The sequence below is a fragment of the Gossypium hirsutum genome, chromosome D07 (genome assembly GCF_007990345.1).
Source record: "Gossypium hirsutum isolate 1008001.06 chromosome D07, Gossypium_hirsutum_v2.1, whole genome shotgun sequence".
In the NCBI taxonomy this organism is placed as follows: Eukaryota; Viridiplantae; Streptophyta; class Magnoliopsida; order Malvales; family Malvaceae; genus Gossypium; species Gossypium hirsutum.
In genome coordinates this window covers 2,377,531-2,390,813 of record NC_053443.1, presented here as the reverse complement: position 1 = coordinate 2,390,813, position 13,283 = coordinate 2,377,531, and the positions used below count along the sequence as shown (strand labels likewise).

The window sequence follows — 13,283 nt, the reverse complement described above, 5'->3', positions numbered from 1 at the left end:
CTCTAAAATGCCTTCGATTTTGAATTTAGTTCTTATACTTTAATTTCACATAATTTGATTCATCATTTTTATTAGGTAGTCCAAATAGTTAATGGTCTAGTTAACACCACTAACTCTTTAGGTTAACATGATGACGTGATTTTTCTTAAGAACACCCCTTACAACAAAAAAGCCCATGTTAACTTGACGAGTGTTATCGATTTGAAAGAACTAATGACATTTTTAAAGTATATAGATTAAATCCTAAATTTGAGTATAGTGGACGGACCAAAACCAAAATTTAACCAAAAGAACCCACAAAAATTAGACATAAAAAGAAGAGCTATTTTACATCAACCTCCTCCATAGCCTTTTTCTACTCTTTATTCTTTGTTCTTCCTTTACAAAGGAACACTCATCTACCAAATCAGTCTTGAATAGCCTAAAACAAATCCAATGGCAGATTACAAGAGCTCAAGATCCTATGGTAATGGGATGATGATGCAGCTTGAAACCTACCATGAACCACCACCACCAGCTTCTAATCATGATTTGTGGTGCTATACTGCTCCATATTCACAGTCCCACATGGCTGACAACTATTACCCCAACAATGGGAATTGTTCAAAGCCATGGAACTTTGGTGAGCTTGAATTCCAAAGGAAAAAAAGGGTTGCTACCTACAAGATGTACAGTGCAGAAAGTAAGGTGAAAGGGTCTTTGAAAAGGAGCTTTAGATGGCTTAAACATAAATACATACAAGTTGTCTATGGTTGGTGGTGATTCTTTTTCAGCTTCTTGTTCCTATGTTCTCTTAAGTTCAATTTTTTTCTTGTTTATGTTGGAGTTGTGTGTTAAAAAGGATTATTTTTAATCAAATTACTAGGGGATTAGCTTGATTTTTGATTCATTACCTGGAAAATAAATTCTGGGTGTTTATTTAAATGTTAAATCCTTTCAAATTCTTGTTGATCTTACTTTGTTATTGCTATTTCAATGCTCTCTTGTTTCAGAGAATTCCCACAAGGGTTCATATATATTTGGTTTCTTCTGGTTAAGCACTTGAGATACAATATCATGTAAATTGTAAAGTGTAAGAAAAACTAAAAAAGAGAAACATAATAGAAAACCGGGGCAAGATTTTGGGCTAAATTACCCGTATAAGCCAAAAAAAAATTTGTTAATTGACTAAATAGGTCAATTTTTTAAAAATTAAGGGAAATAGGTCGTTTTTTTAGTGTGAAAGCTCGTCCAGCTCTAACATGTCGGGAAAGCGCATTCAGCTGGAAGCATTTTCTGAAAATTTCAAAGAAAACATGTACAGCTAGGCGCGCTTAGAAAACTCGCCCAACTAGACGAGCTTTCTTGCCAACTGTGCAAAAAGTATGTCCAGGTGGATGCGCTTTCACACTCTCTCCAAAAACGGTCTATTTCCATAAATTTTTAAACAATCGACCTATATGATCAATTAACAAAAAATTTCGATATATTTAACTAACTTAGTTAAGATTTTGAATGGTGAAAATACTTTCTTTAAAGTTTATTTTTATTAATTTTTAAGATTAATAAAATTAAAGAATTAAATTAGAATTGTGAAAATGAGATGTTATTTGGAACTACAATTTAACATACAATAATCATTTAAACTCGAAAAATAAAGTCATCAACATTAGCAATAATTCTCTCAATTGCATAATCTGAAAGTTTTTTTTCTTAAACAAGTAATCTTACAAATTACAGGTTACGAGTTGATAAATACATCTACCAAAATGATATCAAAATATCCACTTGTTGGGTAAATGGACTTATATTTCTTTCAAAAATGTAAAAGATTCAATCTCAACTTTTACTAGTGAGGTTTAATCAATCTTCTTTGAGAACAAGTAACACTTGATAAACGAAGAATCTTTAGGTTCTTTAATAAATATTCAAGTAAATTCTCATCTTGTCGCATCATTATTGATCAAAATGGTTTAACCAGTCATGCCAGCTAAATTAATACATTAAACTAATAAACTTCAGGTTTACTATATCATGTGATTCAACAATACCAACATAAACTTCCGATTTACTATAGCATGTGATTTAACTATATTAATATATGCTTAGTATAAACTAGAGGCAAAGAAAATAGTTTTCCAATACAATAAAATAAAATCTCAAACTACATGCATTTGTTGCAAATAATTTATCAATTTACAAAATGCGCACAAACAAATATTTCCTTTGCATAGGTGTATACAGAAAATTAAGCAAAGCATAAAGTATATCATAATTGCACAACAATTAAAAGATGAAATATAGTATGTAGCTATTAATCAATTTACAAAATATAGACATGGAGTTAGTGAAATATAATATGGAATTATTAATCTAAATTTCAACACTAGTTTTATTATCAATCTTCGTATCTTCATTTTTCCACTTCTGGTGGTGAGAAAAATTATCATGATAATCTCTTTTACGATTATTATAAAGCCACTTATTACGTCCATGTCAAAAATGATGTATTTATATATTGTTACATTTGTTTCCGGGAATCGTTTCACAATCAAAACTCAGTCTTTCCCTATCCTTTCCAAAATAAAGATAAGTATCATATTTATAACAGGAGTGATTCATACTAAATATAATTTTATTCATTTATTATAATAGTTTGATTTTCAGTGATGTTAGAGATAGTGGTTCGAGACCACCAAATTCAACAAATGAACTCATAAATTTTATTATTTAGTACTTACGAGCCAAATATGATTTTACAAGAATTTTTGAATTAGTAATTTGTGTGTTATAAGAATTTATTAGGTTAAGTGGTTCAGAAAACAAGGTATCGAGATTATAAATATTTACGGAGTGTCATTAAATTAGTATTAAAGTTTCGTTAGAAAATTTTAACGTTTTGATAGTTAATTAATTAAAAAGAACTAAATTGAAAAAGGTGTAAAACTTGATAATTAAAAGAAATAGTGATTAAATGACTTTTATGGTAAATAGGGAGGACTTAAGGAGTAATTTAGCCTAAGTAAATTGGCTGGGCGGCATAAGTGTAGAAGAAATAACAAAATTAGTGTTAACTAAGGGCATAATGGTAAATTTTGTAAAATTAAACAAATAAAATAGTAATTAAAAGATTTTCTAGACATTTCTTCCTCAATCTTCAGCCAAAAACAGCCATAGAAGAGTTTCTTAAGCTGGTTTTTCATATATTAGCTTCATGTAAGTTTAATTCTTGCCTTTTTCTTGTAATTATTGTGTTTTTAATATTTTTACAATTAGGTCCAACTATCTATTTCATTAGTTTTTTATTTTATTGAAAATTTCAAAAATTACCATTGATGAATGCTAGAATTTTTTGATGAAATAAAATGGATTTAGAACTTTAATTTTGTTATATGATAATTTTATAAAGAGAATTTGATAGTTATTGATTTTAGGATTAAATTGTGAAGCATTAAGAATTAGGGTTTGCTATTAAATTTTTATGTATCAAGGGCTACAAGATAGCCTAGAACACTTAGATAAATTGTCAATTGATAAAAATTAGCTCATTTGATAGATTAATCAGTAAGAGACTAAATTGTAAAAATTGTAAAACTTGGGGTAAATGTGCAATTTCAAAAATTGAGGGGTATTAATTGTGAGGTGAATTGAAACTTAAATACATGCTAATGAATGAATAATTTTATATTTTAGATAAGAGCCCATAGACAATTGTGAAAAAGGGAAATTAGCAGAATAGTTCCTAAAATTCTATAAATTTTACAATTTAACCCAGATAAGTTCTTATGGTTAAAATTTAATAATTATATTGAATTGATGAATGATATTATGTATTTAGTATATTTTTGAAAAATCAAATATTGTTAAATTATAAATTTGAAGTGAAAATTCGGTTTAAATAGAATGCGGGATTGTGTACAATCATTGTGTGGTGAAAGACAACAAAGGAAGAATTGACAGCAAATTACCCAAGTAAATCGGAGTTCAGCATTTGTTGCGAACTTTTGTGTTTACTTTCCGTTTAACTCTTACAATCTTTTGTTTAACTCATATGAGTTTCCATTCAACCCATATGGGTTTTTGTTCAGCTCTTTTGAGCTTCTGTTTGACCCTTATGGGTTTCCGTTCAGCTCTTATAAGCTTCCATTCAACCCTTATGGGTTTCTGTTTAGCACTTATGTGCTTTTGTTTAGCCTTCGGGCTTCTGAAAACGATGTACTCGTATCCGTAAGTTGTTCTCCGATTCGGTAAGATTTGGTAAATGACTTATGTGATTAAAATTGAAATATTTATTGTTTATTATTGATATTGATTTGAAAGAAGCGTGTTCATTGATTTATGTTGTGATTTGACAGGGAGAGTGCATGAATAATTTACTATTTAAATTCTCATATTAAGTTTGGTAAGATTTATGTTTAATCTATCGAACTTACTAAGCTTCATTAAGTTTACTTGTGTTGTTTAATATTCTTGTAGATTAACGTGAAGTTGGGAGATTGGATCAACACATCAAGCCACACTATCCAACTCACTCCGGTAGTTTTTACAATGTATATTATGGTTTATATGACATGTATTGGGTTGGTTTGGAAATGAAATAAATTAAAATGTGGTTGTGAATTATATATGCTTGTATGTATGTAATTAGTAGTAGAATTTGATAAATCAATGAGATGGATTAAATATGTAAATTTAAGTATTCGAGAATTTGTGATATTATGTCATGCTTAAAACATGATTTTGGCTTGTGTTGATTGCTTGTTTGGGATATATTGATGTATTAAAATGTTGTGTATAGGATGATATCAAAATGAGTGAGAAAAGTGGCCTTAAAATGGCCTATTTTTATCTACACAGGCGTGTGTCTCAGCCATGTGTCACACACGGCCTAACACATGGGCGTGTTTTTCGACTGTGTGTCCCCTGCATCTTTAAAATTGAGAAACACAATGCCCATGTTTTTGCACACGGCCTAGCACATGGGCGTGTGGCTTGGCCGTGTGACCCAAGTCAGTAAGCACCCAAAATTGGACACGGGCTGGGACACAGCCGTGTGCCTCACATCGAATGCCCACAGGACCTAAGACACGTGCATGTCTCTTGGCCGTGTGAGCCACATGGCCTGGCCACATGAGCGTGTGTCCCCTACACCTAAGGAAAAATTTGAAATTTTGGGAAAAATTTTCTGAGCTTCTGGTTTAGTCTCGATTTACTTCTAATGTGTATATTGGGCCTTAAAGGCTCATACAAGGGACAATATAAGTGATTTATGATTGAGTTTTGATATGTATATTAAATGTTATGAAAGGTTCGCATTTGACCTAAAAAATCTGGTAATGCTCCGTAACCCTGTTTCGACGACGAATAAGGATTAGGGGTGTTACATTCATGATCTCAAAATGAGATCAATTATAGAGAATATATTTTAAAACAAAATAATTTCTCTGAGATTGACTATAACATACATTAATTATCACTTTGTTTCTTTGGATAACAATGTATTTTAATTCTTCTGGAGCCTTGAATTAACACATGGTAACAATATATTAGCTCTTCTAGAGCGTTAAATTAATTTTGTACCACCAAAGATTGGTTTGTTCATTACCTAACAGGAAAAATGCTTATTATCCCTAAACATAGTATGCATTACTGTATTGTCTATGGACATATGTTTCGTTTCCTTTGAGAAATATTAATATGGTGAGTAGATATTTAGTTGTACGATAGGCACATTCATATATTGAGAACATAAGTTACTTCTTCTCCATTTCTAGTTGTGAACCACTTATCATATTCATAATTATGCCCTTTAAATTTATTATGCTTGCACTCATTTTAGGGAATAGGGTTTAATATGATGCCCATTTTATATGCGTAAATAAATCTTTTTTATTTAAAGAAACTCTATACCACAAATATTTGTATAAGAATTAACATAATATCAATATCATTAAGAGCCCTAACTTTGAAGGATATCAAATAAAATAACATTAGAATAATATAGAATAATTAAAAACTCTAGAGATCATACGTAACTAATCAGATAAGCAATTATATGCATATATAACTATATTTTTCAATACTCGCAAGTTTCCTTCACTTTTCCATGAGGGGTTGTCTGCTGTAAAAATGGACAAATAAAAATTTAATATTTCCTTAATTTCGATCATTATAAAGACAACCAAATCATATTAAAAGATTAATTTCTAACAAGTTTTGATGAAGTAAGAAATTCACAACTAAAAGAAATGATTATTACCAACCTTAAGCATAATTTAATGCTTTATGCTCAAAACTCAAACTTTAAGATAGTGAGTGCATAAAAGCCAAAAGAATAGTAATTATGAAAAATTGGACTATAGTATAGGAGTCTCCTAAAGAATTGCTTCTGTTGTTTAATATCTTTATTACTAATCTTATGAATTAGCGTCTGATAAACTTCTTTCTTGGTCATAAGTAGATAAAAATAAAATTAATCATGAAATCATAAAAATCAATCTAGAAGTAAAACATTAAATAAACAAAATTTTCCTATAAATTCTCCCATCTTCTTGACCAACACTTTGTGGATTCAAACCTTTTTTTGCGGTTATAGAATTTATATATTTCTTGGCTCAAAATTAATATTTTAAAATAATCAATTTTACAATATTCATTTTTCACAAAAGATCATTTTAAATTATATCATATATTATTTAACAACTAAATTAATAATTTTAATAATAAAATGAATTAATTGACATAATCGATAATTTAAAATTTAAAAATTAATTTAAAGTAAGAGAAAGTCTAATGCAATTAACTCCTTTACTTTATGATGCTATTACAACTATTGGGCCCAAGACAAAAAAAAAAAAACGATTGGATTCGTACTATTTGATGTTGACTACATACCAAAATATAAGATGTCAACCTTAAATTTAAGTTGTCGATTTCAATCATAATTTGATTGGCATGAACAATATAGAAGGATATAGATTTGAATGCGCTGAAACGATTATTCTCCTATTTATGAGTTAGGGAGGGGTTATAGATAGTTTTAAGTATTGTATCAAAAATAGTAAATATGATCAGAACCTATAATGAAATTATTAAAAAAATTAATTTACGTCAAATTAAAAATTTCTCTATTCTTATTATTGACGATAAAAAAACAAATATATTAATATTTGTGAAATATAAAATTTAATACAAGTCCAAGATTGATAATACTATTAATTGATTTTCATTAAATTTCAATATGTATTATTAATTGAGTTTTAATTTTGAAATAATAATTCTAAATATTAAAATGTCTCGTGTTCAAATTTAACGAAAATTTAATAACAAATTTATGAATTGAACTTTAATTATTAAATTAGAACTTTGAATATTAAAAAAAAAACTTGTTGTCTGTCTTTTGACATGTTTTCTCTGTTTGTCTTTTGACACGGTTTCTTTTTTATCTCTTTAGTTTTTGGTGTTGTTTTTTTCTCTTCTTCTCGCTTCAGTGCTTTTTCTTGGTTCGGGGTTTCTTTGAACAAACTATGGATGAGGAGCTAGCTAATTTGAGTTTATTGGATGAAGAGGAGGAGATGATCCAAGGATAAATAGTGGTGAATGATCGAAGAATTCAGTTTTGTCTGGTGGGGCAATGTTTAACAGATAGTGTCGTTCACTTTCCTTCTCTACGTAATACCATGGCCGATCTCTAGCATCCTTTTGGAGGGATTTGCATAACAGACCTTGGTAACAAACGATATCTCTTCTAATTTTTCAATAAGGTTGACATCCAAAGGGTGATATCTGGTACATCGTGGTTCTTCAATAGCCATTTGTTATTACTGCAAAGAATTCAGCCAGGAGAAAACTCGTCAGTTTTGGTGTTAAACTCTACTGAGTTCTAGGTTCAAATTCATGAACTACTTGCAAGGTTGATGTCTGAATCGATGGCTAAGCAATTTGGTGATTTCTTGGGGAAGTTTTTAGACTATGATGCCTTCATTCCGTTTTTGAGCAAGCAACACATATGCGCATTCGTGTTTGTCTGGATGTTACGACTCCGTTGAAGCGTAAAAAAAAGATCAAAATGGAGGAAGCTATGTTCGTTTATGAGAAGTTAAGTTTGTTTTGCTTCATTTGTGGCAAATTGGGGCATGGTAAGAGCTACTGTCCATTCCGATTAAGAATTGAGCCATCAAAATTAGTTTTGGATGGGATTTATCGTTGCGTGCGGTGCCACGAAGGTCGAATACGGTGGTAATTAGGTGGTTGCGTAAGGCTGGTGGGTCATAATGTTGTGCTGATAATATGGGAAGTACTAATCAATGCAATAGCTTTAATTGTGAGATTGATTCTGGACGGATTATTGGGAGAGATTTTGGAAAACATATATCAAATCCAAATTTAATCCCATTAGGACCCAATTAACAGTATTTCATTAATGGGAATAATAATGGACGCAATTTGGGAAATAGTGCTTTGAATATTGACGGGCTAGTAAATGGGCCCATGGAAATTGTTGTGGAAGAGGAAAATGACCCAATAACAGCTATGGAAGGAAAAAAGTGGTAGAGAATTGTGGCGGGCCTGTTAATTTCTTTGGGTATTAATGCGAAATGTGGTTATCATGATTTAACGGCTAGTTCTGGTGAGCAGAGCAGCCGAGCCCAATGAAAATACTAAGATGGAACGTTCGTGGTTTGGGAAGGCCATGAACTGTCAAAAGGCTCAAAAATAAGCTGCGAGCCATTACTCCCCGAATTTTGTTTCTTATGGAAACAAAATTAAGTTCAAAAAAGATGGAAATGGTCAGATTAAAGTGCGGTTTTGAGAACAGGATTGACATTGGAGCAGTAGGGTCAAGAGGGGGGCTATCATTGGGTTGGAAAGGTAATTCTTTGGTTAGCTTTAGAAGTTTTTCTTCCTTTCATATTGGCTTTGAAATTCATGATAATGAATGTGATGATGTTTGGTGGTTAACGGGCTTTTATGGTAATCCGGACGGAAGGAATAGATATAGATCATGGGAATTACTAAGAGACTTAAGCCATGACTAATCCATCCCCTGGGTTGTTTTAGGGGATTTCAATGAGATTGCCAATTCTTTCGAGAAGAAATGTGGTCAACTTAGATTAGAACGCCAGATAAATGCTTTCCAAATGTCACTGGAGGATTGCAGGGTTAATGATTTAGGCTATGTTGGGTGATGGTTCACATGGGAGCGAGAGAAATTTTCAGATGCAAACATAAGGGAACGTCTGGACCGTGGAGTTGTTACGTTGAATTGGGTAAATCTTTTTCCTAATTATCAGGTTGATCATCTGAGTCATTGTTTTTCTGATCATTGCCCTATTCTTTTGGATACTATAAGGAAAAGTTGGAATGAGCAGGATAATAATGACAAAATATTTCAATTCGAAGCCAAATGGTGTTTAGATAGCTCATTTGAAGAGATGGTGAAAAAATGGTGGGCTGATGTTTCAGGAAGCGTTCCGATTAAGCTCGAGAATTTGAGTTATCAGATTCAACGATAAAACAAATCCAAAATTAAAGAGGAAATGAAACACCGTGTAGATTTAGAAGATAAATTAAATGTTCATTATAATCAAGATCCCTCTGACGAGACTTTAGCGAAAATTACAAATGTCCAAGTGGGGCTTAATTTGGAGGCAGATAAGGAGGAATTATTCTGGGAGCAACGAGCTCGGGTTAATTGGCTAAAGAATGGAGATCGTAATACTAGCTACTTTCATAAAATAGCTGTGCAACATCAGTTACGGGGTAGAATTTCTGAGCTTGATAATGGGAACGGTAGGAGGATTTCTTCGACTGAGGAGATTTTGAAGCTTGCTGCTGATTATTTTAGTAACCTATTTTCGGCTTTTGAGATGGGTTCTGATGAGCATGTTTTTGAATTAGTAGAGAAAATAGTTACTGAGAGCATGAATGATTTTCTTATTAAACAATTCACTGAAGAAGATATTGAATCGGCGGTAAAGATGATGGCGCCTTTGAATGTACTTAGAGTTGATGGATTTCCCGCAATATTTTTTCAAAGGTAATGGCATATAATTGGGTCTGATATTACTGCTTATTGTTTGTCTATTTTGAATGGCAAATCTGAAGTGGGATATATTAATAAGACACGTATTGTTTTGATCCCTAAGGTTGAAAAACCAAAAAATTTGTTACAATTTAGACCTATAAGCCTTTGTAATGTTGTTTACAAAATAATCGCGAAAGCCTTGGTGAATAGAATGAGTACTGTTTTGGGATAATGTATTGATGAAGCCCAAAGGACTTTTATCCTAGGAAGGCTTATTTCGGATAATGTGCTTATTGCTTATGAGGTTATTCACTCTCTTAAAATGAAGAAAAGTGGCAAGAAGGGGAACTTTGCGCTAAAACTCGATATGACTAAAGCGTATGACCGCGTCGAATGGGATTTCTTGGCGGGAATGATGACTCATTTGGGTTTTCATGCTGATCGGATAGTTTTGGTTATGAGATGTGTTTGTTCCATCTCTTATTCTGTGAGCCTTAACGGGGCTAATAATGAGTGGTTTTCGCCTTCAAGAGGACTAAGGCAGGGAAACCCTCTCAGTAATTTGTGCTGAAGGTTTCTCCACTTTTATTAATAAAGCCAAGCTGAAAGGAAGAATGAGGGAGGCGTCGATTGGTAGGGAAAGATTTTCACTTACTCATCTGTTTTTTGCATATGGTTGTATTCTTTTTGGCGACGCTTTATGTGAAAGAGATAGAGTGATTCGGGATGTGATTCGGGAGTATGAAATGATTTCTGGGCAGCGTGTGAATTTTGATAAATCCCTTATTTATTTTGTAGCTAATGTGGACTCCACTATCAAGGAAAACATAGTTAATTTGCTAGGGGTTCGGATGGCTTTAAGCCCAAAAAAATACTTAGGCTTGCCTATGATGGTTGGCCGGAGGAAAACTTGGGCTTTTGCTAATTTTGTTGATAGGTTCAGAAAACGCGTCGAAGGGTAGAGTTTGCGCTATCTATCTATAGGGGGAATGAGGTTTTCTTTAAGTCGGTTCTACAAGCCATACCTCTTTATGTTATGCAGTGTTTCTTTATGCCGAAGTCTTTATGTCATAAACTTGAAGGCATAATGAATAAGTTTTGGTGGACAAATAATAAAACTATGAAGGGCATACATTGGAGCACTTGGGATTTCTTATGTCGACCGAAATGCGTATGGAATGAGTTTTAAAAATCTGTTTTTGTTAGCAAGGCTCTATTAGCAAAACAAGTTTGGCGCATGTTTTCCCAGCCTAATTGTCTTTTAGCTAAAGTGTTAAAAGCCCGTTATTATCCATCTTCAGATATACTATAAGAAAATATTAGATCTTACCCTTCGTTTACCTGGAGAAGTATATGCAGTGCTCGGGAGCTGATTGCGGATGGGTTAGTGCGGCGTGTTAGTAGTGGTGCCCGAATTAATATATGAAGTGAGCCTTGGTTACCTGGAAGGGAGAACAATAGAGTATTAATCCAAAAGGTTATGCCTACTTAGATGCATGCAAATCAATTAATTAAGGCCGCCACTAATACCTAGGACAATGAGTTGATCCACAAAATATTTGACGAAAGCACAGCAGAGCTTATGCTCTCCATTCCTATTTCTGGAGCTAATTCGGAGGACATGTTGGTATGGAAACATGAAGGTTCTGGGGAATATACAGTGAAAAGTGGGTATCGGGTTCTATCTACAGAACTGTTATAGAAAAATACTTTCATATTTCCTAATGATGCTAACTATAAGGATTTTTACAAAGCTCTATGGAATATGCTCACCCCAGCAAAGATTAAAATACACATATGACGGCTTTTTAATAATCTATTGCCTCATTCTTATAATTTGGCGAGACGATTGTTAAATGTAGAAGTTGTCTGTCCTTTGTGCAAAGTAGATCCGGAGGATTCTAGTCATTTGATGTGGTCTTGTGGCACTCTTCAGTCTGTGTGGGCTTCGCTTCAGATCAAGATTCCGTCATTTGATGAACTGTCGTGTTGTAAGCATCGTTTTCTTCATACTTTTTCCACTGCAGATGATCAACAAAGACAAGTTATGGCAATCTCTTTATGGAGCCTATGGTTTAGAAGAAATAAACTTATTCATGAAGGGGTCAAACTTTCTTTTCAGGAACTGTTGCGATTTATTCGTGGTTATGTTCAAGATCTTAACCTAAATCAAGAGAGTCTTCGCCCTTCTCTTAGATCTATGGTAAAAGAGTTTTGGCAACCCCCTGACTGTGGAGTCATCAAACTAAATTTTGATGCATCTTTTCAAAATGAATTTCGAATCGCTACAATAGCAGTTTTAGCAAGAGACTGGGCAGGAGAATTAATAGGAACGTTCCGCGCTGGAAGGCCGGAGGCAACAGACTTGTGGTGTCTGGTCAGATGGAGTTCCTGATTCCGTGAAGACGATGGCGATGATGGATTGATTGGCTTGGAATCATAAATACCAAGGTTTTTCTTGACTCAGCTTTGAAAATGGTGAAGACTCACCGCTCCTCCAGTTATGGATTCAAAGCTTCGTTCTCTTCTCTTCCTAATCTCAAGATCTTTTTCAGAAGGAGAAGCGATACGTCCGTTGGCTGATATTGGGTTTTGAAATTAGCTGCAGTTTTTGATTCAGGGTGGTTTTTCTTATGTTGTTTTGGTTTTGATTGTTTTTTAGGTGTGTGTTGGCTTTTTAGTTGGGGCCTTTTAATTTATCTGTCTTTTTGACTATGTCTTTTCAACTTTGCCTGAGCCGTGTGATTATTAATATATTAGCCAGTTTTTCATCAAAAAAAAAATGGTCACATATTCAAATTGAGGTAAAGTAATATTTAGTTTCTTAAACTTGGTAATTTTTTTCACTCTAGTCTTCAAACTTCTTTTTAGTTCACATTAGTCTGAAAAATTGACAATTTTTCTCAATTTGGCCTTTAAATTTAGATTTTCGTTAAGATATGGTGATATAATACTCTAAGATTGTTCCATGTCATTAATTGAAACGTTTTCGAAAAAAGATTATAATTTCTTTATATTTTTAATATCAATGTGTTATGTCATCGTACTTTAATAAAACCTAAGTTTAGGGGCCAAATTGAAAAAAATAACCAAGTTCGAAGAATAATGTAAACAAAAAAAATTTAAGAACTAAATTGAGAAAAGCTGACAAATTCAAGGGCTAAATTTTGTTATATCCTATTTAAATTTAGCGAAAATTGATTAAGAGTATTATCAATAAGACTTAAATTTATAAATCAAATAATTAAAGGGATTAAATTTAAGCACAAGGACTTGG

General features: G+C 32.5%; 1 protein-coding gene and 1 long non-coding RNA gene across 3 annotated transcripts; one reads left to right on the top strand and one right to left on the bottom strand.

Annotated features, from left to right (window-relative positions):
• The first annotated feature begins 435 nt into the window (after positions 1-435).
• Positions 436-762, top strand: LOC121219474 (uncharacterized). The gene has a single exon (XM_041097721.1). It carries the CDS (start codon positions 436-438, stop codon positions 760-762), a length of 327 nt encoding a protein of 108 aa, XP_040953655.1.
• A 6,385-nt stretch (positions 763-7,147) lies between these two features.
• Positions 7,148-12,812, bottom strand: LOC107953888 (uncharacterized). 2 transcript variants are annotated; one of them, XR_001699371.2, is made up of 3 exons: positions 11,537-12,812; positions 11,337-11,448; positions 7,148-7,802 (listed from the first exon to the last, which is right to left on the bottom strand). It is a non-coding gene; the product is annotated as an uncharacterized lncRNA (long non-coding RNA). The 2 variants fall into 2 exon arrangements; XR_001699370.2 differs by having other exon boundaries at positions 11,348-11,448.
• Positions 12,813-13,283: the final 471 nt, after the last annotated feature.

Excerpts from the sequence above, each read along its gene's own strand:
- LOC121219474 (XM_041097721.1), top strand. The coding sequence starts at position 436 with ATGGCAGATTACAAGAGCTCAAGATCCTATGGTAATGGGATGATGATG.